General features: G+C 40.5%; 1 protein-coding gene across 1 annotated transcript in view; it reads left to right on the forward strand.

Moving 5' to 3' along the window:
- Window positions 1–25,949, forward strand: part of NUMB (NUMB endocytic adaptor protein) — a 95,310-nt gene extending 69,361 nt beyond the window's left edge. The window contains exons 4-10 of the mRNA XM_007941388.2: window positions 10,167–10,241; window positions 16,830–16,970; window positions 18,923–19,127; window positions 20,008–20,301; window positions 22,564–22,713; window positions 24,259–24,402; window positions 25,234–25,949. Of these exons, the coding sequence (XP_007939579.1) occupies window positions 10,167–10,241; window positions 16,830–16,970; window positions 18,923–19,127; window positions 20,008–20,301; window positions 22,564–22,713; window positions 24,259–24,402; window positions 25,234–25,949 (1,725 nt within the window). The remainder of the gene's footprint in view (window positions 1–10,166; window positions 10,242–16,829; window positions 16,971–18,922; window positions 19,128–20,007; window positions 20,302–22,563; window positions 22,714–24,258; window positions 24,403–25,233) is intronic.
- Window positions 25,950–27,942: the final 1,993 nt, after the last annotated feature.

The raw sequence follows: 27,942 nt of genomic DNA on the forward strand, positions 1-27,942 counted from the left end.
GTAGCAGACTTCTGTCTCTGTCAAGGCAGAGGGTAATGCTTGGCAAGAATTAAATTATGTACCAGTTCCTAGTACATGGGACTAATTGTTGAACTTTTTCTTCAAATAAGTACCATACATCACAAACCATCAAAAGGGAAATTTTTCATTTATTCAACAAGTTAGTATCAAGAACATGCTGTAAGCTGTGCTAGGCTACTCAGATACAAAGATGAACAAGTCAATCTGAAATTTTTAGCCCTTCTACTCTCACATTTGTAGACATCTGTTTCATGCCTCTTCCTTTTTCCTTAAGTTTCCAGTGCTTCTTACTCCGTTCTTGTTCAGCTTTATGACCATGCTTCCTGCTTCACCAGGAAAATACAATCAATCAAAAGAACATTTTCGCATGTGCCAACTACCACATCTCCTCATGTACCTACATGTATGCCCAAATACTTGGTTTTTCCTCCTATTCAAGGGATGAACAATCCATGCTCCTAGCTGAGGTCAATCCCTCCACTGTATTCTTATTATTCCAGCTCCTATTATGCCAGCAATGTGACCCCCTTTCTCTATAATCAGTTTTTTTTCTTTCTCTAGTTGGTTATTCCATTAGCATAAAAATACCATCTTTTTTAACAAGGGGAAGGGGGCGTTATCTGTGGTATCTCGTTTCTGGCCTTTCTTCTCTTGAACCCATTTACTTAGGCTTTCACCTCCATCACTCCACCTAAACTGGTCAAGACTCCCTTTATTCTACTGTTCTGATGGACTTACTACCTACTCAACCTGTCAGCAGCATTCAACACAGCTGAGCTCTTTTTTCCTGTTGAAACACTGGTTATCTGTACTTCAAGGATCATACTTTCTTGATTTTCCCCTGCCTAGTCCTTAGTTTGTAAAATCTTCTCTGCCTACACTTCTCCATGATCTCACCCAGGTCCTGACTTTAATTGCCATTTATATGCTGTTGATGATTTTGAAAGATCTGTCTTCAAGATGTCTCCTCTGAACTCCATAGTGATATTTCCATCTTAGAGGCAGTATGCTTTAGTGGTCAAGGACACACTCTAACGTGTCCCAAAACAGATTTCGGATCTTTAGCTCCAAAACTGCTTTCCCCTGGTCTTCCCTATCTCAGTATATGTGCTTTGGCCAAAATCTTGGATTTTATCATGATTGCTTTCTTTTACATCCTACGTCCAGCCCACCAACACTTTCTATCTGTTTAAGCCTTCAAGAATCTAATCTTCATTACTTCCACTACCATAGCACTAGTCTGAGCCAGCATCACCTCTCACCTGAATCATAGGACACAGTAGTGTCCTACGTCCCCTTCTCCACTGCTGTTCTCACCACCTCTTCTTAAGACATCAGCTGGAGTGATTTTTTTTAAGCTATCAGTCTAACCATGTGCTCCACTGCCCAGATTCTCCAGTGGCTTTCTTAGGCCAGGGTCCTTTAAGCTGTTGCACACAAATTTCCTCCACCCTTTTTCCTCTTTTACCCTGGCTATTCCTACTCTCCCTTTTGCTCCCTCTGTTTCAGCCACACTAGCCTCCTTAGTTTTCCTTGAACACCAGTTATGCCTCTACCTCAGGGCTTGTGCACTTGCTGTAATTTCAGACCTAAAACACAATTCATCCCGATATATGGCTCACTCCCTCATTTCTTTTAGTTCTTTTTTCCATAGTCCCATTCTTAACAAGGCCTTCCCTAATAACCCTATGTTTTAAATTTCAGATACCTACCCCACTATATACACAATCTCCCTAATCCCTTTCTCAACTTTATTTTTCTTTTATAGAGCCTATCACCTTCATACCATACATTGTACTTATGTGTTTGCTCATCTATTCTTCACTAAAATGTAAGCTCTCTGAAGAAAAGGATCTTCACCTATTTTGTTCCCTGCTGAATCCTCAGTATCTAGAATAGTATTTGATATATAAAAGCTGCTTCAAAATGTTTGAGTTAGTGAATGAATAAATGAATGAAAAACAGATGCACTGCTGTCAAGCTCACTCCTCAGTGCAAGGAAACAGGTAAAGAAATGGTTACCAAACTGTAGCAGTAAGAGGTGCTACTGGAGCAGAGAGGAAGAATTACTATGAGAACTTGTGGTAAAGGCTTCTAGGAAGAGATGGCACCTAAGGCTGAGACTTAAAGTGTACCTTGAGTTCCAGTTAAACTAAGTTGGTGGAGAGAGGCATTTCAGGCAGAAGGCACAGCACTAACAGAGGCACTAGGATGAGAGAGCACATGCCCCACACTCAATGATCCCTTCATTAAACCTAGCAAAGTGGAAAAGGAAAGGCAGGGTGACACCCAGGTTTCAGGCATGAATGACAGAGGGGATGAGGCTATCTTTCATTGTGAGAAGGGAGTATGATGAATTTGGTTTGGACATGTTAAATTTGAGATGCCTGTGGTATTTTCATTTCAGCTATTACATACATTTGAAATATGAATTTACTATTAGAATAATCCCTAGCCCCTCTTCCCTCCCCCACAATTGAGCCTGATTTGGCAAAAACTAAAAGAACTAAATTACTGCTCGGAATCTCTCCTTTACTGTTTGATGACATGCTCTCATCCCTAAATTCTACAAAAGCCTTTAAGGCCCTCTGTCACTTCAAGTATAGAAAATACTGTTTCTTAGTGTCTCAGATTAAAAGTGTACTTTTAATGAAGCTTAATGAAGCAGCCTTTAGAGATAGTGGCAGTCTCAGATTCTGCAGAAGGTTGTATTTCTTTCACTTCACTGCTTTGTGCTTTGGGGAACACTCACTGTATTTTGGAATTAAAAGGAAAAATTTGTTTATTATGCCATTCAGCTCAGAATTTCAGATTTACACAATATCATTAAATTATAGACCAAAACTTGGTGTGGGGCGTATTTTCCCCATATCCTCCTCCTCCTCATTGTACAGATTAAAAAAAAAAAAAAAAAAAAAAAATTAAGCCTAGTCTCCTATTCAAGGATGTGTCTCTTGTTAATTTATCACAGAGTACACTGTATCATGGTTACTGTTAATATATCATTATTTTTCTGTAATGACTGAGTTATCTCTGTGTGTAGATGTGACAGAAAGATACACCCAGTGATTCTTAAAACATTAGGTACCCTTGCAGAACTCTGGTTTTAGCTGAAATAACTGCACAATATAATGGCAAGTCATTGTTGCTCGGGATAGAATGACTTGCTCTCCCCCTCCTGCTCAAATTGGTGTGTTTTTATTGCTGTTGCTTAACATTTTATAGCTATGCCAAGTTATGCTTGCATTTCTACACTCCAGCTTCAGTTAGAACATCTGCCTCACCATTTTTTGTTCTTAGCTATCCTATGCCCTGCAGACATGTATTGCCTCCAAATATCACTTCTGTTTTGTTGGTTAATTGCATGCTGAGGAGCCTTGTGGCACTAACAATTAAGTGTTAAGTGCTCAGCTGCTTATAGAAGGGATGAACTATCTCGCAGATCCATGGGAGAAAGCCCTGGCAATCTTCACAGTCTAGGAGACCTTATGGTCCAGTTTGATTGTAATAGGTGGTGTGGCCGTGAGTGAAAATCAGCTCAGTGGCACACAGCAACAACAACAACAATTGCATGCTATTATCTCATTGGTGTCTTTGGGATTACAGAATTTTAGAGTTGGACAACACCTGCGATCTGTTTCCCAGTTTAATAGATTATAAGTACATTTGTCAAAAAGAAAGAATTGCAGAGACCCAATTCCAAAACAGATCTAGTATTTCTGTCTGTATTCTATATAATGAATTGCCTTTCCAGAAAATTTAATTTATGAAATCACTTTCCAAGGATTATGATCATTTATGTCAGAGATCAGCAAACTGTGGCCCACAGGCCAAATCCAGCCCACCACCTGTTTTTGTAAATAAAGTTTTATTAAAACAAGCCCACACCCATTTAGCAGTTGTTTCTGGCTGCTGTTGTGCTATATTTTCTGTCATGTCCTTATAGAATGTTTGCCAATTTCAAATTTAAACAATTTTAAACCTCATTTTTCCAGTTGGAAATCTGAACTACTTCCCCAGGGTAATACCACTATGTAAAAGGAAGGAGCAACTGTAAGGATATTTCAACCCACCAAGAATATCACTAACTTGTCATCTTCATCCTTTTTTAATTTTATTTATTTATTTTTAAAAAAGGTAGTTTCTACTAAAATAGCCATACCTTGGAGATAGGTAGATAGGTGACATTTCTTTATTGTAATTGATTATTTCAATTGCCTTTTATTGTGGTTAGCTTTATAATGTATAGAAGAATGTTATCTTATAGTGTACTAAGTTTATTTAACATTTCTCTGTTGTTTTTTTAACCACTTTGTGTTCTTTCACTTTTTTCCTTCATATTAATTACATGTGCATTTCTCTTATTTGCAGTACAAGTTTCCTGATGCAGTAATTTGTAATAGATCCATCACCAATGTCAGAGCCTGTTTAGTTGCTGTATTTTACATCTATTCACATAGTCAAAGATGTTTAATGCAGCTGTTAATTTTAAAATTCTAAGGTGGATTATTTAGTCCTTGGGTGGTGCACCAATGTCTAGTAGTCTGAAGGTTGCCGGTTCTAACCTACCTAGGGGCACCTCAGAAGACATGCCTGGCAATCTCCTTCTGAAAGATCATAGCCTTGAAATCCCTACTCTGCACACGTGGGTCACCATAAGTTGTATTCAACTCAGTGGCAACTAACAACAAACTGGATATTTACAAAGTATAGTCATTATTCAATAGTTATAACATACAGTCCTACTCAGATGTCAGATGTCACCAGTTTAAATTCTAAGTCACTGAAGTTCTGTCCATATTTGACCCCCCTTTTCTTTCTTTGTATAATAAGCAATTTTCTCTTCATTGTGAAACTCTTTTTTTAATGGCATTGACACTAGTCAGTGTGAATTCTACCTGTAGCCTTGAGAGTATTATTAGAATAGAAAGTGTTGGAACAGTGGTGATGAAATAATTCTTAACATCTCACATCCCATTACCACCACTACATTTTTATTAATGCCTGAAGTATTATGTAGTATTTAAGTGAAAAGAAGGAGAAAGAGAAAAGGGTGCTTATGCTACTAAGAGGGAGCCCTGGTCATGCAGTGGTTAAAGCGCTCAGTTGCATGCCCAACCAGAAGGTCAGCAGTTCAATTGCAGTAGCAGCTCCCTGGGCGAAAAATGTGGCAGTCTACTTCCATAAATATTTACAGCCTTGGAAACCTTATGGGGCAGTTCTACTCTGTCCTATAGTGTTGCTATGAGTCAGAATCCATTGACAGCAACAGGTTTGGTTTTATCCACTAAGATGAACTGTATCTCATACTTATCTGAGTTATCTTTTTCTCCACTCTTTGGTTAGCTAACTTTGACCTGGTCTAGAGTACTGGCTTAAGTAGATATTTTAGAGAAAACAAAAGCAAAAACTTTTATCTTCTATGACTTTCATAATATTTTCTAAAATATCCTCAGGAATCTTAGTTTAGCAGATCAAAATTTTAAGGCTCTGAAATTTGCATATAGTGCAGAAGTATTGCTACTATAGAATTTGTGGCAGAAAGTCTGGGCTTAGTTTCAGGTACAGGCATCATTGAGCATTAATATCTCAGTATCTGAATGAAGTACCTATAATGTGGCAAATGACAGTGATGTGCAGTAATTGACATCCAAACAAACAAATGCAAGAAGAATTCATATTGCTTATTTTCTTCCCTTATTCAGAGAGGTCATGGGCCATGAACTATAGCAAATGGAATGCCTCACTGATACATTAGTATAGTACCATAAAGATTATTGAAAAAGCATATTAAAAAGTATAAATATTTCCTTAACAGTATAACTGTTCCAAGAAAATGATATATTATTTCTCTGAATATTGTAAGGAGATTAACTGAAGAACAATTGCATTCTGAAATAACCTATTTTTCCTCCCTAACTTCAAACCCACAACCTTGAGGTAGTCCTATGTGTTGTCTCTTTTGCACCCAGTTGAACACTACAGGCTACAATGGACCAGATTGATGATATGCACGATTTTGAATTTTTTACGTGAGGTTTTAAGTGCCATTTACCAGTTCTCTATATCACTGGGCAGCTGTCTCCTATTTCCTATGGCAGATACTTAGCAAATTTATTCCTTCAACAACCATTTCTTGAACTCCCACTCTGCCAAGCAGTGATCTAAGCTCTGGGGATATAGCAGTGAACAGTATATAGCTGGAAAAAATCTTGCCGTTATGGAACTTACCTTCCAGCAAAATACTAAATGCTATATAAGTGTTGGTTAAATATAGCCAATTACTGTAGTTGATGGGGTGACTGTACGTCCCAGTTGGCTGGAACAGCCCCAGTGTAACACCAGCAAAATAAAGCAGGTACTGTCATCTCCTTCACAGAGAAATTTGTGATTCTCAGGAGTTAACCTGTGCAACTTGTCATTTCTCCTTTACAAATGTGTTTTCATTTCTACTCACCCTCATCTCCATCCCTCCATTTCAGAAGAAGGGCCATCTCTCTTTCTGTCTAAAACGTGTGTTCTAGCCCCTTCCCATCCTGTCTTCCGAAGGACTTGGTTCTCTAAATTACTCTTCTCTTTTACTTGGCCTTCGGTCACTTTTTCAAGAAGGTTTACTATTCAGAGAAGTTTTTAAAAGCTTAATAAAAATAATATAGTATTAGTAAATGGCTACCAATTATTTATTTCTCTTTAAATTCCAGATATTATATGTAATCTTTAATCTTTTATCTACCTATAAATATTTTACAGATGAATGAATGGAGGCTATAGCTTATGAATGGTGGCAGTGAATTCAGTCTCAAATTGGTCTTACTCTAAACCTCGTTCTGTTTCTAATATATTGTGCTAGTGTACCATTTCTTAAAGACCTCCCTTGATCCTCTGCCTGCCCCCCCCCGTTGCCCTATAGACTCACTTCTTCCTTTTATAACAAAGTTATTTTTTTTTAATTAAGATGAAATTCACATAATAAAACCAGTCATTTAAAATTGAGCAGTTTAGTGACAGCTCTGGTGGCGTAATGCCTAAGGCACTTGACTGCTAACCAGAAGGTTGATGGCTTAAGCCCACCAGCCACTTCCACCGAAGGAAGACTGGGCAGTCTACTTCCATGAAGATTTGTTGTTGTTGTTGTTATGTGCTGTTGAGTTGGACTCGACTCATAGCGACCCCTCTTTGGGTTTCCGAGGCAGTATCACTACGGAAGTAGATTGCCCCATCTTCCTTCTGAGGAGTGGCTGGTGGATTTGAATTGCCAGCCTTCTGGTTGGCAGTCAAGTGCTTTAGCCTCGGAAACCCAGTGGGGTATGGCTATGAGTCAGAATCGACTGGATGGCAGTGAGTTTGGTTTTGGAGTTTAGTTCATTTACAGTGTTTTGCATCCATTTTCTGTTCTCATTCCATCAGATTTTCATCACTGCAAAAGGTAACCCATTGTAAGCAGTTATTTCCCGTTAACCCCTCACACACACACACCCCAGACCCTAACCAGTCTGCTTTCTGTGTCAGTTTACCTATTTTGGTTATTTTATATCGATAACCATACAATATGTGACCTTTGGGGGCTGGCTTCTTTCATTTAGCATTATGTTTTCAAGGCTCATCCACATTTTATATAGAGCTTTTTAATGGTATTTAATACTCATGAAATCTTTGTACCTTTCATTTACTCCTCAACCAATTCTAGTCTGACTTCCACCTCCATCATCTCTGTGGCTTTTTCATTGCTAATGCAATGGACACTTTTCACATACATCCCTACCTGATTACTCTGCAACACTGGACAGTTTGGACCACTCATTACTTCTTGAAACCCTTCTCCCTAAGTTTCAGTGATCCTACCCTCTCCTGATATTCCTGTCACCCTGGCTATTCCTTTTTTAATATTTCAAGGACTTAGTGGTGTAGTGCCTAAGGCATTTGACTGCTAACCAGAAGGCTGGCAGTTCAAACCTGCCAACCACTCCTTGGAAGGAAGATTGGGCAATCTACTTCAGAAGTGATGCCGCCTCGGAAACCCAAGGAGGGGTTGCTATAAGTCGGATCCGACTCAACGGCAGTGATTTTTTTTGTGACTCATCTTCTGTAATTTCTGGCTTCCTTATTCTATTTTCTCCCATGATTGATGTCTCCAAAATCTAGAATTCTATCTTAGAATTCTCTCCTGCACTTCAGATCTGTATGTTCAGCTGGATATTGCAAAGACATCGCAAATGTTTCCTGTTTCAAACTGGAAGCCTGTTCTTCCCCCTTAAACTTGCTCTCGCACCTCCTATCTTCCTATCTTGGTGGTGCCCTTCTCCACCCAGTTACCCAAGCTAGGAACCAGAGAGGAGTCTTCAACTCTACCATTTAAAACTTTCCCCTCTCCATCCATATCTCTTAGCTTTTCACTTAGCATAAGTGAAATCTCAGCTAAGAGAGCTCAACTTCCATTTTGTCTCACCTAGAATCTCACAGTTTTCCTGCCTCCTGTCAGCTTCTTTGCAATCCCTGCTAATGCAGCCAACGTAATATCTTAAAAATGCAAATCACTTTACTTCCTTCAGTAGCTCTTAATTGCTCGCAGAATTCAGATTAAATTCCTTAGCAGACATACAGAGCTTTCCATGACCAAGCCTTTCATACTCTTTATCTCCCACCATTGCTTACGCACTCATCCTACTCTCAACCCATACCAAAATATTTATAGGGCCCAACACTTGCCGTGTTGTTTGCTCCTTTGCCCTAAACTGCTGTTTCTTCTGCCTGGCATGTGTACTACCTTTATCCCTTCTCTGCCTCCCTGTTACCACCTAGGGCAGCTAGAAAAATTTTTCAGAACCCATTTTAATTTCCTTTTTTTAATCTCTTTCCCTGATTTCACAAATAGATTTGCCCAGGCCTACTTTCTGACAGCACTGTACTTTGTTTTCAGGTCTGTTATAGTATTTATTACTTGTTTTTTTTTTTTTTAATCTAAATATCACCTTTCAGTGGACTGAGTTCTTCAAGTAGGTCCACTGTGTAGCATATTATAGGCACTCATCAAATGTGCGGTAATGGTGGAGATGGTTAAGTCCAGAGTGGATCATGACAGTTCATTTAAATAAAGCCATGCCTCTCATGTAAGAGACTTCTGGACTTGGAAACATACAAATGAGAATGATAGGCATTTCTGTCATCTTCCTTTGTCCCTGCTAGAAGCAGTTGCATAAACCTTTAGTACCAGATTCTTTTTGATATATATTTCTTAGGATGTTCTGATACCTATTCTCAGCTTTTGTTTTCCTTTTTATTTCTATTGTATTCTTGGAGCAGTTGAGAAGAAAAAAAGCCTTTAAATTACTATTACAAACTCCTACTGCCCCATTTTCATTCCGTCACAGAAGAAATCATACACTAACCTGTTCTAATTTGATTCTTGTGTGCCAAAGAAGTTTTTCCTTACCCAGTGAAAAGGAAAGTCATGTTATAACAAAAATACTTTTTCCAACAGTTTTTTTAATCCTCTCAGGTCCCCAAACTATCTCCATTATTGCCAAATTAAAAACCAAACCAGTTCTTTGTTAATCCAGAAAATAGTTTATAGTTGATAAAGATTTTTAAGGGAATAATGAAGACTCCTTAGGCTTTTTAACATGAAAATTTCAGGTGACCAAGGGTCCTATTATACATATTGAGGTCAGAGGATAGTGGGATAGTCAACATCTCAATTTAGACTTACACATTATTTCCCATTCTAAACACGCTTGTAGAAGCTACTTGTGGTGTAACTCCTTATGTGTATAATATTTATCTGACTCTTGGTTTTCTTAGTTGATTTTTTAAATGGGTGAAGAATCTAGTCATGAATTCTTTGCTCTTTGTGGAATGTGATATCTGGTTTTGACTCTATCTGTCCCATCCCCTTTACTTAGTTTTATCTTGTTTTGCATTGTGTTTATAAAATAATGGCTTTGGCTTGTTTTTTTTCCTGAATGTTTCTGCAGTTTGGTTTGAGTATCTGGCTTTGGGCACCTCTCCTGATCTTGGACTTCATCTGTACTTGTGACTTTTAGAAGGCAGAAGTGAATGTTTTTCTGTGGAAGATGACTTTTTTTTTTTTTTTTTAAATATGTGTATGTGTCTCTCTCCCCTCCCCACTTTTTGGTTTCTCCTAAAAGACTGGAAAGAAAGCAGTCAAAGCAGTCCTATGGGTATCAGCAGATGGACTCAGAGTTGTGGATGAAAAAACAAAGGTAAGATTTTTATAATCCTAACTATGACTGTAGATGTCTTTTCTATCCCAGGATCAAATATAATGGCATTAAGCTGTTGTAGTCACAGTCTTTCCTTTTGTCCAAAGTACAATCTTCTGAGAGACTACTTAGCATTCAGAAAACCAATTTAGGACTTACTTACCTTATGAAAGATAGGAGAGCATTTTCTCAACAGTTTCTTCTACATGATACAGCATTGTTAATGTAGTAAGCATTTTCATTTACCTTAAGATCTGAGTTCTATTTTTGTTTTTACATATTTAAGAAAATTTTTCACCCCTGCAAATTTGATGTAGCAAATGATGGCCTACTTCTGCAATTTCTTCTTGTTCCTTAATAAAACATTGTATTTTAGGAAGTGATTTTGAACTGATCAACCTTCCGTTTAACTGAAAACCTTAGTTAAGTCAAAAGTTAAGGATTAGTAAATGGCTCATTTGATTATGTGGAGTCCATGCAGTATCCTCAAATCATAGGCAGCATTTTTTTATTCAAGAGAATGTGATCCTAAATGCCTAAACAAGGATAAAGACACAGAGTGAGCATAAAGTATTGATGTTGTTCAAACCAAAACCAAACTCACTGCCTTTGAGTTGATTCTGACTCATAGCAAGCCCCCTTGGTTTTCTAAGGCAGTAAATCTTTGCAGAAGTAGATTCCTCATCTTCCTTCTGCAGAGTGGTTGGTGGCTTTGAACTGTCAACCTTCTGGTTGGCAGTCAAATGCCTTAGGCACTATGCCACCAGAGCTCCTTATTGATGTTTTTAGGTGCTGTGGAATCAAATTCAACTCATAATGATCCCAAATAGATAAGTATATTTAATCATTAGTTTAAATTTCCTGCAAGACTTAAAGTCAGGAAAAGTTTTAACAAAAAAAAAACAAACTCAGATGTCATCAGAAGGGAAAAGTTCTGGCAGATAAAGAGCAGTTTGACGGGTAACTTGCCTGATAAAGTTCTAATGATTTAATGGAGCAGCATTTTAGTCCTTTTGACTATCTATTATCTCCTTTTTTTTTTTTTTTTTTAAGTTCAGAAGAAGCAATTGTCTTAAATATAAAAATCATCTTAATTAGCTTATTTTTAAGAAAATATATTTTTCATTAGTATTTTAAATGAAATGTGTTGTCCTTCCTTGGAGATTGTGTTTTATACACTGCATGGTTAGAAGTGATGTTGCCCCCTGGTGGCTACTTACAGCACTGGCATTCAGTAGTTTAGCTCTTTCCACATTGCATGATAATAGTAATTGGTGGCTTGTCATCCTGTTGTTGTATGTGCCGTGGAGTCGGACCCGACTCATAGCGACCCCTCTTGGGCTTCCGAGGCAGTATCACTATGGAAGTAGACTGCCCAACCTTCCTAGGATCTATAATTCCACCTTTATATTTATCTAGAAGCAGGAACTAGCAAAATAAGTTAGAATCATTTGTCATAAAGCCATGCCATGATCTGCACAAATCACCATGGAAATGAAGCCAAAACTTGAGTAGCCTGCCCCTCGAACAAGAAGCTATGTCAAATCCCTGCAACAATAGCAAAAGTTCAACAAAACAGAAAATAACAAATCCTGGCGAGGGTGTGAAGAGATTGGAACTCATACACTGATGGTTGATCTGTAAAATGGTATAACCACTGTGGAAAATGGTATGTTGTTGTTGTTATGTGCCGTAGAGTTGGACCCGACTCATAGCGAACCCCTCTTTGGGTTTCCGAGGCAGTATCAGTACGGAAGTAGATTGCCCAACCTTCCTTCCGAGGAGTGGTTGGTGGGTTTGAACCGCCAGCCTTCTTAATCTATCAATTAAGTGCCTTAGGCAATTTTCTTTAAAAAGTTGGAAATATAAATACAATTTGATCCAGCAATCCCACTACTATGTATATATCCCAAAGAAGTGAGAGCTGGGACGCGAATAGATATTCGCACACCCATATTCACCCCAGCACTATTCGCAATAGCAAAGAGATGGAAACAACCAAAATGCAGATCAGTGGATGAATGGGTAGCAAAGTAGGGTACATATATACAATGGAATATTATGCAACACTTGTGAGGCTGACACAGGACCAGGCAGTGTTTCATTCTGTTGTGCATAGGGTCGCTATGAGTTGGAGCCAACTCGATGGCACCTAACAACAACAACAAAGAATAATGAAGAATTTGTAAAACACCTCAAAACATGGATGAACTTAGAAGACATTATGCTGAGTGAAATAAGTCACAGAAGAACAAATATTGTATGAATCCACTATTGTAAAAAAAAAAAAAAAAAAAAGGAGCTCTGGTAGCATAGTGGCTAAGGCATTTGACTGCTAACCAGAAGGCTGGCGGTTCAAACCCACCAGCCACTCCTCCAAAGGAAGATGGGGCAATCTACTTCCGTAGTGTTACTGCCTCGGAAACCCAAAGAGGAGTCTCTGTGAGTCAGGTCCGACTCGATGGCACATAATGACAACAACAACAATTGTAAAAAGTCAAGGAAAGGTTTACACATGGAAGGAAACTTTATTCGTTGGTTACCAGGGAAGGAAGGAACAATTGCTAGATAGGTAAGAGACACATGTTGATTTAGGTGAAGGGAAAAGCAATATACAAAAAGCTAATGACCAGCACAATAACACTAAGGAAGATGAAGACAGGGGTGCACAAGTGGTACAGACAACAAAGGTAAATACTTTTACATACGCAATACTACATTATCAGTAATAACAAATATTGATCTACAGGTTCATACACAGATGTTGTTGTTGTTGTTGTTATATGCCCTTGAGTTGGACCTGACTCATAGTGACACCTGCTTGGGTTTCCAAGGTGGTTATCACTATGGAAGCAGATTTCCCAACCTGAGAGCCTGGTGGAACCCCTGAGACTGTGGCCCCTAGCTGCCTTTCAGATCTGGAATTGAACTCATTCCTGTGGCTTCTAGCCAAACAAAAGACAGGCATATGAGCTGAACATTTACATTAGGTAGGTACATTCCTTGGAGAGATCAATCATGGAAGAGTAGAAGGGCTGTGTATGCACAGGGAGACAGGTGGGGTGGCAGGAGTGCATGCTAGGGAAGGACACAGGGAAGAGGTAACTATGGGGAGGAAGTGGGAGAGGAGGTGTTGCATTGTGGAAATCTGCAGTTAATGTCATGAGACAGTGTGTGTGTGAACTGCTGTGTGGAAAATAAATTTGCTCTGTAAACTTTCACCCAAATCACAATAAAAAATTTTTTAAAAACTATGGTAGTTCTTGGATAACAAAGCCATTGCCATTGAGTCGATTCTGACTCATAGCAACCCCATAGGACAGAGTAGAACTGCTGCCACATAGTTTCCAAGGCTGTAAATCTTCATAGAAGCAGACTGACTCCTGTTTCTCCCGTGGAGTGGCTGGTGGGCTCAAACTGCCAACCTTGTGGTTAACAGCTGAATGCTTTAACCACTGTGTGGCACTAGAGCATCTAATTCTTGGATCGTTTCTCAGAAAAACGGATAAATTAATTGAATAATTAATGGAAAATGTCATTGAACATAAAATGAAATTTATATTACTAAGAAGAAAAAAAGGTGTGTTTTTTTTTTTTAATTATTTCACTTTCCAGTAATGATGGTCTGTTCCACAGTCACCTCCTAGCCTTGTTTTGGCTGAAGATACTGAACTTCTCCATGACCTCTTTCCACACATGTAATCGATCTGATTCCTGTGTATTCCATCCATTGAGGTCTATGAGCATAGCTGCTGTTTATGTTGCTGAAAAAAGATAATTGCAATGAATAAGTCGTTGGTCTTAGAAAATTCTATCACTTGATTTCCAGCATCATTTCTATCACCAAGGCCATATTTTCCAACTACCAATGATTTTTGTTTCCAACTTTCACCTTCCGATCACCAGTAAGAATCAATACATCTTGATTGACTGTTTGGTCAATTTCAGATTGCTGAAGTTGGTTAAAGTCTTCAATTTCTTCATCTTTGGCTTTAGTTGTTGGTGTGTGAATGACTGAGTAAGGTCCGGTTGGACTGACCCTCCTAAAAACAAGTATAAACTCTGGACAAGATAAAAAAATTACTTGAAGACATCAGAGAATAGCCCAAAGCAGGCAGATTCTGGTGGGAAGTCAATACTTGGTACAAGGAAATGCCACTGAGTGATTTTCCCCATTTCACAGCTTTTAGCCTAAAGAGAGAGTCCCTGGGTAATGCAAATGGTTAAGCATTCAGCCACTACCACCACCACCAAGAGCAGCGTGAAGTCAGGATATACTATGTAAAAACCAAATCTTTTGCCGTCAAATTGATTCAGACTCATGGTGACCCCATGTTTCACAGGGTAGAATTGCTCCATAGGGTTTTCTTGGCTGTAATCTTTATGGAAGTAGATAGGTGCCACTAGGTAGGTTCAAACCCCTAACCTTCAGGTTAGCAGCCAGTCACAAGCCACTTGCACCACCATATAAACCAAAACCAAATCCATTGCCATTGAATCAATTCTGACTCATAGCAACCCTGTAGGATGGGATAGAACTATCCCATAGAGTTTCCAAGGCTGCAGTCTTTATGGAAGCAGACTGCCGTATCTTTCTTCTGCAGAGCGGCCGGTAAGTTTGAACCACTGACCTTTCGGTTAGAGTCAAGCACTTAACCACTGTGCCACCAGGGCTCCTTGCATCACCATATAGTAGACTCTGATTTCACAGAATCTGAGAATACTGTTAAGTACCCAAAAAGGACCTTTAAGTAATGCTTTATAAAACTCTAACCCACCAGCCACTGCTCGGAAGGAAAATTGGGGCAATCTACTTCTGTAGTGATATAGCCTTGGAAACCCACGGACGGGTCGCTATGAGTTGGATCCAACTCTACAGTAGTGAGTTTGGTTTGGTTTTGGTTTTATAAAACTCCCTGGTTTGATTGTTTTAGCCCCACCTTAGCACACAGAGGGAGCTCTGGTGGTGTAGTGCCTAAGGCATTTGACTGCTAACCCACCAGCCTCTCCTCAGAAGGAAGATTGGGCAGTCTACTTCTGTAGTGATAATGCCTGGGAAAACGAAGGAGGGGTCGCTATGAATCAGAGCCAACTCCACAGCAGTGAGTTTGGTTTTTTTGGTTTTCAGCATATAGAAATTCTAGGTCATGAAAAAATTACATGAAAAGCCTTAAAGCCTCAAGATTTTTAAAAAAATTTTGTGTAAACTAGATTGTTGTTAGGTGCCGTCAAGTCGGCTCCAAATCATAGTTCTCATAGTTCTGTACAACAGAACAAAACACTGCCTGGTCCTGCACCAGCCTCACAATCCTTGCTATACCTAAGCCCATCATTGCAGCCACTGTGTCAGTCCATCTCATTGACGGCCTTCCCCTTTTTCGCTGACCCTCCACTCTACCTTGATATGATACCCTTCTCCAGGGAATAGCCCCTTTTGACAACATGATGAAAGTAAGTGAGACAAAGTCTGGCCATTCTCGCTTCCAAGGAGCATCCTGGCTGCGCTTTTTCCAGGACAGATTGGTTCGTTCTTTGGGCAGCCTATGGTACTTTCAGTATTCTTTACTAACACCACAACTCAAAAGCATCAACTCTTCTTCGGTCTTCGTATTCATTGTCCAGCTCTCACATGCATTTGAAGCGATTGAAAATACTGTGGCTTAAGTTTGGCACACCTTAGTCTTCAAGGAGACATCTTTTCTCTTCAGCACTTGAAAGAGGTCTTTTGTAGCACATTTGCCCAGTGCAATACATCGTCTGATGCCTTGACTGCTGCTTCCATTGGTGTTGATTGTGGAACCAAGTAATATGAAATCTTTAACAACTTTAATCATTTATCATGATGCTGCTTATCGGTCCAGTTGTGAGGATTTTTGTTTTCTTTATATTGAAATATAATCCATACTGCCGACTGAAGTCTTTTATCTTCATCAGTAAGTGCTTCAAGTCATCCTCACTTTCAAAGTTGTGTCATCTGCGTATCACAGGTGGTTAGTGAGTCTTCCTCCAATCCTGATGCCACATTTTTCTTCATATCTTCTTCATATAGTCTAGATTCTCTGATTATTTGTTCTGCATGCAGATTGAATAAATGTGGTGAAAGGATACAACCCTGACACACTCCCTTCCTGATTTTAAACCATGTGGTACTCCCTTGTGCAAACTATACCAGCAAGTATATATTATAAAATCAGATTCAAAGTAAAAGAAGAAATTAATAAATATATAGAACCAGTCCTGGGAATGATGTCATTAAATACGGGTTATGTGGAAATTGGATTAAATATATTGATTTACATATAATGTACAGTCTACCATGAAAGATTTTCCAAAACTAGAATCAACAAATAAGTGTCCTAGAATAGTAGATTAGGTGAAGAAGGTATCTGGGTAGAGTACCTGTTGGAATCCCTCTTAGGATCTTTTCAGAGTATTCAAATTGCTGGCCTCACATCTAGCTACACTATAGCCTAGCTGTGTTAGAGGACAGACAAGGGCATTCTGTATTATGGAATGGGCATCCTGTGTTTCTTATAAGCTTGAATAACCTCATAAGTCCTCTTCTCTTTTGTGCTTTCCTTTTTCCAGGACCTCATAGTTGACCAGACCATAGAAAAAGTTTCTTTCTGTGCCCCAGATAGGAACTTTGATAGAGCCTTCTCTTACATATGTCGTGATGGCACCACTCGGCGCTGGATCTGTCATTGCTTCATGGCTGTCAAGGACACAGTGAGTCCAACAAAATGCATTTCATCATGACTATCATTAGTTGCCAAGCTCTTCCTGGATTGGCTCAGTCAAGCAGTTTCCACTAGATTTTTAACAAGTATATGCTGCTGCAGCTGCTCTCAGAAGTGGTCAAGCTAGCTTATTTTCAATCCTTTTATTCAAGTTCATACCCTTTGTGTGACCCTGCAATTCAAAGAGCAAAATGATGGCTGATACTCTAAATTAGGCTGTGCCATTAAAGAAGAGTGTCAGTGCACTGGTTAAACTTTATTTGAAATTACATGGAGGGCTTGTTTAAACAGATTGCTGGGTCCCCCTTCCAATGTTTTTGATTCATTGGGTCTGAGGTGGGACTTGAGAATTTGCATTTACAGTAAGTTCCCAGGTCATCTGTTAGTGCTAGTTGGGAGATCATGCTTTGAGAACCACCACGCTAGTGGCATAGTGGGTGAGGTATTTGGTTGCTAACCAAAAGGTCAGCAGTTCAAACCCAACAGCTGCTGTGTGGGAGGAAGATGAGGTAGTCTATTTCTGTAAAGATTTACAGCCTTGGAAACCCAATGGCGTTCGCTGTGAGTTGGTGTAGATTCAATGGCAGTAGGTTTGTTTTGTTATTTTGGGGGGTGGGGGTTGACCCTAGGACTAGAGAAATAATAAGCTTCCTTTTGCTTGCAGCTGTCCTTATAATTGAGCTGTGTTCAGATTTTCTAAGAATCTAAGGATCTTCCCCTATACTCTCATCCTGTTTCATGCTTTGACACCTAGCCTTGTATCATCCTCCTAAGAAGTTAAAAGGAAACTCGTTTGGCTTCATAAAGAATAAGACTGTCAGTCCTTAAATAAGCAGTCAAAAGGTTTTCAGTCTTTTAAAATTTTAGAGACAAAAAGCACTTCAAACATTACCTCACATTATGGTAGTTGATGCTATAAAATTCAGTGAAATTACTTGTTCGTGTAGGAGTGACTGCCTGCATGGTGTGTCTTTGAGAATACCACAGAATCCCTGTTCCCAGATATTTCTTCTCAGCACTACTGATGCCAACAATTATTATACTGTCTTTAACTTTTTTATTCTACTTTTAGGAATATGGTTTAAAATACAAATAACCATAGTAAAAATAGTCCATTGAATTAAGTTTACTGTGAGATAATCCATTTTAAGTTTACTGTGAGATAATCCATTGTTTCTATAAAGCAGTATTTACTACACACAAGCAGATTAGTTTCATCTGTTTAACTGCTTTGTAAGTAAAGGGTATGGATGAAAGCATGCTCTGACTTTTGCCTGTGTGTGTGGTCTGGAGGTGGAGTTGAGGATGAGAGAAAGCTAGAGAAGGATGGAGAAAGGAATGGGGAAAAACCTGAGAGCACTGAGGGCCTACAGTGGGTAGTGTTCTTAGAAGGGAGAGCATGCAGAAAGACTTTTCACCTTGAGTTCTATTTATTTATCAGAAGTTTAAGTTTGTACCTCTTTTTCCTAGACATATGTTATAAATGGTGTACTTATACTCCTAAAATTACACTGCCTTCCAGCAGTTTTTTAGAAATGCTTGGTAAATATTCCTGCTGTTCCCCCTAAAGAGCATATAGAGGCTTGCAGATCAAGACTGAGGACCTAGAACCTTGAACAGTGTCTCCTAAGCTGGTAGCCAGAGATAATGTGACAGAGGGAGCCTGCAGGACGAGGAGGTCAGTGGCTGCTCTTAGCAGCGTAGGTTGCTGATGATCACTTTATGCAAGGCCTGCAGCAGTTTGTATAACTAAAGCAGCATAAGCATTACCTAAGGCATTTTACTCATTTTCATTAATTTGGCGTACTAATATATTAAAACTTAATTCTAATTCCCAACATTTTGTTTTGCCTTGTGTAAAAACAGACTGCTGTCAGTCTAACTTATAATGGTTGGTCCTGTCACTCTAAACCAGTTTTTAAAACCTTCTCCTGTGCGCAGGGTGAGAGGCTGAGCCATGCTGTCGGCTGTGCTTTTGCAGCCTGCTTAGAACGAAAGCAGAAGCGGGAGAAGGAGTGTGGAGTGACTGCTACGTTCGATGCTAGCCGGACCACTTTTACACGAGAAGGGTCATTCCGTGTCACAACAGCCACCGAACAAGCAGAAAGAGAGGAAATCATGAAACAAATCCAAGATGCCAAGAAAGGTACAAACTCTTCTACTACAATGTTATTTAATGCAGACTCCCCAGCAGGTTAATATTTTGAAGCTAGTTGGAAACAAGCTTACTCACAAAGAGAAAGTCTTAGCAATGTGTGAAGAGCTTAAAAACAAATCTGAAAATCTTACCAAAGTACAAACTAGCTACTAACCTAGTTAAGTAGCTTCAAAAATGTTTCCAGTTTTCAGTATGTTAAGTGATCTGGGGAAGCAGAGAGTGTAGTTGAAGAAGCTGCAAAGATATTTTGTCCAGTATTTAAAAACAAAATTTGTAGTATCTTTTAGATATTACAAAAATAAAAATCTGAACAGATTTTTAATTCTGAGACACAGAATTCAATTTAATTTTCAGATGTATCTGAGCTCTATGATGTCTCTTCTTTATTCCGTCTTAAGGAAAGAAGTCTCAGGCTTTAGGATTGAAAAGGATCCACCAACTGTAAAGCTGGGTGCAGATGCAGATGTAGATTTAATGGTGCTACTCATTTTATTTGATTAGTATTGTTTTTTTTAGTGCTTTTGTTACAAAAGTCCATAGATTCTGAGAGGTCAGCCCCTGACTCTTTTTCCCACAGCTGTTAATCTTAGTGACTTTGCAGAATGTGGGTTTTTTCAGGTACACATGCCATCATAGCAGAAACACCTGTACAGCATTCCAGTCACTCAGGAGTCTGCTGTCTGAAGATGGGCTGGGTATATTTTGAACTCATTGGGAGGGTCTCTAATCTGTCTTTTAGAAACATTGGAAAGGAGATGGATAAAAGGATATAGAAGGGTTTTTGAGTTCTTCAGGTAGGTAAGCTCAGTTACATGAAGAAATTATTTGAAGACATTGCTAAGGTTCTCCTTCTCCTGATTTTCTTGAGCTGAAACAGATAAGGCAGTTGGCGGTTCATCAGTGGCCCCTGGCAACACTGCCCCATCTCCAGCCTCTCCTACCTCTCCCACTTTGGATGCCACTGCCTCTCTGGAGATGAGCAATCCTCATGCCATCCCACGTCGGCACGCACCGATTGAACAGCTTGCCCGCCAAGGCTCTTTCCGAGGATTTCCTGCTCTTAGCCAGAAGATGTCACCCTTTAAACGCCAGCTATCCCTGCGCATTAATGAGTTGCCTTCCACTATGCAGAGGAAGACTGATTTCCCCATCAAAAATGCAGGTAACGCAGCAGCTGCCAGATTCACTGGGTGCGCTAGCAGTGAAGCATTATCATTTGCTTTTGTCAAACTATCCACTCCTCTCTCCCTGAGGCTGATTGGTGGTTGTATCTTGAGTCATTTCCCAGTAAAAGCAAACCGAAGTTCATAGAGGGGGATATGATCATTCATTTCTCTTCAACAAATAGGCGACGGAGCCATGACGGGAATTTCTAGCTTGACCTTCAGGGTCTGTGGTTTGTCCTGATGGAAGCAGTTTGGCCAGCCTGCTTCCAAATATCGAGAGTCTTGTTTCCGGTCTTATTCTTCCACTTGGGACCCAGCAGGGAATTATTTAAAGAGGCTTTAGAAACACATACAGTTAAATAGCATTACTGTCAGATGTACCAGAAGAAATGGTTAAGTCCCCATTGTCCTTGGGACTGGTTGGCTCCATAGTGAGGAAACTCTAAACCGGACTACTGTGTAAATCTAAGATCTGTTGTTCATCAGAGACAGTGGGCTTGCTCACACGAATTCATACCTTTTAGAACTGCCACACAGGCCTTTGTGTGGCCTCAGGACAGAGCCAGCCCTGGTAGCTAGTCTCCATCCTAAGATCCGGGGCTAAAGTTTCAAGGTCTGGGCAGTGCTTTTATGGCCCGATTTTACTTCCCTCTGAGAACTGTTGAGCCATTGCTCTAACAGAGTATGAGGAAGCACTGTTTCAAGAGGTCATTCTCACTGGTGGTGACATAAGTACAGAGACTAAAGTTCTTTTGACAAATGAAACTAGAGAACAGTTGGACTAGGTGATTCCTCAGGGTCTTTCCAGCTTATAAACCTGAAGCACTGGAGGCTTCAAGGACCTCATTATCAGTCTTCCTCTGGGGCAGGTGGGGAGTGAAAATTACTAATCTCTTTTTATAGATGAACAAACAGAGATTCAGCATGCATAATCAGCATCCTTAATAGAGAAATATCCCAGAGTTAGTATTAAGAACAATCTCTAGAGTCCCAGACCTCAATTCACTTTATCATGTTATCACAGTTCATATACTTGGTACTAGAGACCCTGGAGAAAACTTAAGAGTGATGGCAGCGTCACTGTTTATTACAGAGCAAAGCACTGAACACTCACTGGTGTCCCTTACTTTAACCCATTTTTCTGATAGAATCACTAAATGGCTACAGAACTTAACTTGGGCCACAGCCTTAGAATAGGTTAGAAGGCACACAGATTGCAGATGTCTTCTGTAAAGGTCTAGCTAACTGAACATCTTAGCACAGAAAGAGAACACCAAGTTCTCAACAGTATCTCTGAGGAGAGGAAATAAATTTGGGGATTTTCTTTTTTTATTTATTGTGATTTGGGTGAAGATTTACAGAGCAAATTCACTTTCCATACAGCAGTTCACATATACTTTGTCTCATGTCATTGACCACAGTTTACCACAATGCCCCTCCCACTTCCTCCCCATAGTTACCTCTTCCCTGTGTCCATCACTCCATGGACTCCTGCCCCCCGAGCTGTCTCCCTGTGCATAAGCAGCCCTTCTTTCTCCCATGATTGTTCTCTCCAAGGAGTGTGTCTACTTGAGGTAAATGTTTAACTCACTTGCCTGTACTCTGTTTGGCTGGAAACCACAGGTGTGGGTTCAATCCCAGACCTGAAGGGCAGCTAGGGGCCATAGTCTCAGTGGTTGCACCAGGTTCTATTGGACCAGCAAACCTGGTCCCAACCATCTTTTTTTTTTTTTTTTCCCCTTCAAATGATTTTTTGTTCCACATTGTTCTCCCTCTCTATCCAGGATCTCCTACATCCCTTCCAAGTGGATGACAGTGGTAGCCTGGCACCATCTAGTTCTTCTGGTCTCATAGTTGTATAGGATGCAGATTGGATGGTGTACCAGTCGCTAGGACTGATTGTTTCCATGAATTTTGGTTTTCTTCTTTCTTCTTTGCTCTTGACGAGGAGAGACCCATCGTTGCATCTAGATGGCAGCTTGCTAGCTTTTAAGATAAATTTGGGGATTTTCAAGGGAGGAAGACATGCCTTAGTAACTGGATTGTTGACACTTTATACTTTGCCATCTGAAAAAGCCAATGAAACTTGTGGTCAGTAGATTCTCTAAAGCTCTTTTTCGTAGCCCCACCTGAGAGTTGATACATTTTCTTCCACATACAAGAGATTTAGTATAAATTATCACCGGTATCGTTCTGCTGTTCCGTATTTGAGAGCATTCAGTGTTTGTGTCTGGAGCCCATGTCTGTTTGCCTTGCAGTGCCAGAGGTGGAAGCAGAAGCAGAGAGCATCAGCTCCCTGTGCTCGCAGATCACCAGCGCCTTCAGCACACCCTCTGAGGATCCTTTCTCATCCGCTCCAATGACCAAGCCAGTGACAGTGGGGGCACCACAGTCTCCTGCCTTTCAGGGTTGGTACCCTCTTGGCCTCCTTAGCTGTTCTCTTTGAAACCAGTAATTTTATTACACTGCTTACTAACTGAACTTGGCATCCTGAGTGTCCCAAGAACTGGTCAGATCATTAATTTCCCTGTTTGATAATCTTAAGACTCATTTATTTTTGTTTGACGTCTTTGTGCTTTGTTCCCATTCTTGCTTCCTGAGATGTCAGCATTCATCATTTTGCATGTACATACTTTTCTTTCATCCCATTCTATAAGGAGCTTCTGTAGTCCCAGCCCTGCTTTGTGTGTCCCTTGTCTGTTAAGGGTCAGTAGTTATCCAGCCAGTTTCCCAGAAGCAATAGTCATCAGCATTGGTTCTTACTGTCATGTCTTCTAGGGGAGTGTTTCTCAACTGGGTAGGATTTTGCCCTTCATAGGGATTATCCGGGAATATTTTGGGGTATCACAATTTTGGAAGGGTGCTGTTTCCATCTAGTTGGGTGTAGAGGCCAAGGATAATGCTAAACATCCTATGATACACAGGACGGTCTGCCCCCCAACAAAGAACTATCCAGCCCAAAATATCAATAGTACAGAGAAACTCTGGGCTCACCTAGGCTCTATCCCACCACAAGAGGATAAGCATAAAGAAAAGCCCCCTCTTTTGGCTCTTTAGTTCATTTTATCATCTACAACTAATGTCCTAAAATTTCCCTGTGTGGTATTGAAGAGATACTAAAAGTTGTTGTTTTCAGACATACTGAGTTAACAGTTGGTATTAACTTAGAAGTCAGCAAAGTGTTTACATAATTTACAGTCTTTTCAAGTAGTCTTCCTTTAGCATTTGAGCACCATGTCTTTTGAAAAAAAACTCGGAGAAAGAACCATGGCATTCAAATTATGATGTGGAGACAGATCCCCACTTCCTGTTGGAGGAAGCTACTACATGCTTTTCCTCCAGGGAGTCTCATTTTTTAAATAAACCTTTATATTCGTGGGAGCTCTGGTGGTGTAGTGCCTAAGGCATTTGGCTGCTAACCAGAAGGCTGGCAGCCGCTCCTTGGAAAGAAGATTGCCCAATCTACTTCCATAGAGATACTGCCTCAGAAACCCTAGGAGGGGTTGCTATGAGTCGATTCAACTCAAGGGCAGTGAGTTTTTGTTTTTTTTGGGTTTTATTATTAGCATAAGATGATCTTTTGGAAAAGTGATAGGAGGAGGAAATGCCTTTCCATTATACCTAAAACTAAGAATAGTTAGATCTTTGCTTCTGTTAAAACCTCTGTTCAACTTGATTTGAAATTTGGTAGGCTTCATTTCCTCTCCCCAACACACATATTTCCCTAGGACACTCATTTGGCTTTATCAGTGTAGCCATTTTAATGACTGTAATTCCATCTTTGCCAAAAGGTATGCATATCCATTGCAAGATGGCATGGTTATCCCAACACCAGTTTTTCTATTTATCTGTTATACCAGTATTTCAATTTGGCCAAACTGACCCAGCTCCAGGGGGCCACTAGTACACCCTGCATGAATTAACTCCATTGATGTTGTCTGCTCCCATTGTAGCTAATGGCACTGATTCTGCCTTCCATGTACTTGCTAAGCCAGCCCATACTGCTCTAGCACCTGTAGCAATGCCTGTGCGTGAAACCAACCCTTGGGCCCATGCCCCTGATGCTGCTAACAAGGAAATTGCAGCCACACGTTCGGGTAAGGTGGCCACAGATGGTGGTGAGGATTCTGGGGTCAGATACATGACCTGGTTCTAAAGTCAGCCATTTACCTGAATAGGAATCAAGGAGGACTCTCTTTAGGAAATGGTGTGTTCCTTCCTGGAAGTAAACTGCTTTTAAGAGTAGATGATGGAGAGGGGCAGAAAAGTTAGATTGGTGGTTCTTAACTGGGACTATGGAACAGAACCACCCTGAAGCTTTGATAAAGTAGATTCCTGCATCCCACCTCCAGAGTTCATCACTGGATTTGGTGATATGTGGACATGCCTAGGTGGGCCCTGCCTCCTGCAATGGCAGGCCTACAAAAAGTGAGTCTTCAGACTTTTTGTTTTTGCTTTTCTGTGCTTTCTAGTTTTTTTTTATAGTGAACATTTTTAACTATAAAACATGAAGTTTTAAAATAATAAAAACAGCCTGTGTCTGGAAGCCAGGCAAGGGCCAGCAAGGTTATTATTAAAGCATAATATTATTTTATTTTTACCCTGAGAGAGTCAAAGAGGAAATAGCTCAGGCCCTTTTGTACCTGTGCAAGCTGATTTCTGGACTATAGATGAGCCAGTAGTAGTGGGGAGAGCTTCTGACACCAGACAGCTGCCTGGTTCGATGCATTTCAGCTAAACAGCAGCATGTCTGACAGATTCTATGAAACCTCCTCAGAGACATTTCTCCCACCTTCCAGAAGCACAAAATATCCCATTAGGCAGACTTGTTCTGCATCTTAGGGTCATTCAAATAATCAAGGTTATAAGACAAGGACAGATGCTCCTAGTGACTGATTCTTTTGTCTCTTTTATCTTGTTGGTTCCAGGGACCGAGTGGGGTCAGTCTTCCGGTGCTGCCTCTCCAGGTCTCTTCCAGGCTGGTCACAGACGCACTCCCTCTGAGGCAGACCGCTGGTTAGAAGAGGTGTCCAAGAACGTCCGGGTTCAGCAGCCCCAGGCCTCAGCTGCCCCACTGCAGCCCGTTCTCCAGCCTCCTCCACCCACTGCCATCTCCCAGCCAGTACCACCTTTCCAAGGGAATACATTCCTCACCTCTCAGCCTGTGCCAGTCGGTGTGGTCCCGCCCCTGCAGCCAGCCTTTGTCCCTGCCCAGACCTACCCTGTGGCCAATGGGATGCCCTATCCAGCCCCTAAGGTGCCTGTGGTGGGCATCACTCCCTCCCAGATGGTAGCTAACGTGTTTGGCTCTGCAGGCCATCCGCAGGCTGTCCACCCCCATCAGTCACCCAGCCTGGTCAAGCAGCAGACATTCCCTCAATACGAGACGAGCAGTGCTACCACCAGTCCTTTCTTTAAGCCTCCTGCTCAGCACCTCAACGGTTCTGCAGCTTTCAATGGTGTAGACGATGGCAGGTTGGCCTCAGGAGACAAGCACATGGAGGTTCCTGCAGGTACCTGCCCTGTGGATCCTTTCGAAGTGCAGTGGGCTGCGTTAGAAAGCAAGTCTAAGCAGCGTACTAACCCATCCCCCACCAACCCTTTCTCCAGTGACTTACAGAAGACGTTTGAAATTGAACTTTAAGCAGTCCTATGGCTTACATATCTTGTTCATACTTAGGCGATGGTGGAGGGCTAAGGCACAAAGGGGACTTTGTCTTCCTGATCAGTATACTTTTCATTAATCCCCAAGGTCACAGGAACAAGTCCAGTCACAGAGTGCAATGAGGGGTGATTTTGAAAGAAGTGAGGAAACCCATTCCTAGAGAAGAGCTGCCTTGCAGTTAGGCTAAAGAAGTCAAGGAAATGCTGCCTTCTTCCTCCCTCATCTCCTTACAAGTCTCTGGAAACAGAGAGGCAGAAGTATATAAACAGGAATCTGTATTCAAAGCACATTTACTGGAATATAAGATACAACAGGAAGCAAAACGATCTCCCTTTATTTTTCAGGCCTCTCACCTGCCTCCTCAGTACTGGCCTATCTTAGCGATCAAGGACAGAGAGAGGCTTGTGCTCAGGCTGGGTAAGAAAGGTGGCAGGCTGTGCTGCCGGGATTCCCAGGAGAGCACAGTAGCAGCTGCCCAGCAGAGCTATATTTTGGGGATAAAGTTGAGCTTCCATTTTGAGTAACAAAATAAATATTATAAATATATATCAAAAAAGCCAAAATCTTTATTTTTATGCATTTAGAATATTTTAAATAGTTCTCAATATTAAGTTGTATGAGTTGTAAGTAATCTTGCCAAAGGTTTTTAAAAAAGGGTTAGCTGTAAGAAATTGTACATAAGATTGATTTATCATTGATGCCTACTGAAGTTAAAAAAAAAAAAAAAAAGAGGAAAGGTTGAAGGTGGCAGACGGGATCCCTAAGCTTGTTTGGAATCATTCACTGTAAGTAGCACATTGCAGCAACAATCATGCTTAGGACCAGTACAGTCACTAGGTTGTAGTTTTGAATAAAATGAAAGAGCAGTATTGTCCTGGTTTTAAACCTATGATGAAATTCATTCTACTGTCATTATTTTAATGAAATCAATCTAAATATGCTCTATAGAGAATATGTATTTTCCTCATGTTAATCCTTTACTTTTTTAAACACTAAGATGACAATTACATGATCACATCCACAGAAGGGAATACAGGTTATTGTGTCAGTTTGTAACGTTGGTCTTAGTTTGGTGGGTTTGGTTTTGTTCATTAACTTTTGTTTCCCCAAGTTTTGTAGGGATGGGGATTCTGGTTTTACTAGCTTTGTGTGTGTTTCCCTCTGTGTCGTTAGCAAAAAATCCCATTGCCAGTTGCAGCCACTTGACCTCTGGTAACAACATGAGATCCCATCTCATTTTTACTTTTAAACGTTGGCCTTACAATCAAATGTAAGTTATATATATTTGTACTGATGAGAATTTATAATCTGCTTTAACAAAAATAAATGTTCGTGGTAGAAGTTTTTGCCCATGAAAGGCTGTTCTTTCCCCTTATTAGCAAATGTATACTTTTTGGTCTTGTCTCTCTCGTTTATTTTGCTGCTGATCTCTAGTGACCAGAAAATCTTTCAGTATAGTCTTAAAATTCATAGGCTTTGGGTGACTATGTGGACATCTCAAAAGTCAGAGTCTTGCACGGACATCACCGCGAGTCTGTTAGGCAAGCGGAATCTCAGACACCACACAGACCTCCGGAATCAGACTCTGCGTCTTAACAAGCTCTCTGGGTGCTTCACATGCACGTTACAGTCTGAGCACCCAGACCTGGAGCAGTGGTCCTCAACCCTGGCTAGCACACTGGAAACACCGGGAGAGCTTTTATGGTATTAATGCCCAGTCCACACTTCAGATGAGTTAAACCAAAATTTCTCCTGGGAGTGAAACTCCAGGTGCTTCTATTATTTTTTAAGCTCCCAGTAAGCAAAAAGTTGAGAAATATTGATCGAGAGTGAGTTTTACTCTCCCCTCTAACCTTAGCTCACTGTTGTGGGGCTCTCAGAAGAGCTGGCTGCAAAGAGTAAGCTAACAGCTCCTTTACCTTCTAAAGTGTGTTTGCCAATAAACTAAATACTGATTCAGTTACAGAAATTG

The sequence above is a fragment of the Orycteropus afer genome, unplaced genomic scaffold (genome assembly GCF_000298275.1).
Source record: "Orycteropus afer afer isolate SDZICR_OR568_19922 unplaced genomic scaffold, OryAfe1.0 scaffold00079, whole genome shotgun sequence".
NCBI classification, from domain to species: Eukaryota; Metazoa; Chordata; class Mammalia; order Tubulidentata; family Orycteropodidae; genus Orycteropus; species Orycteropus afer.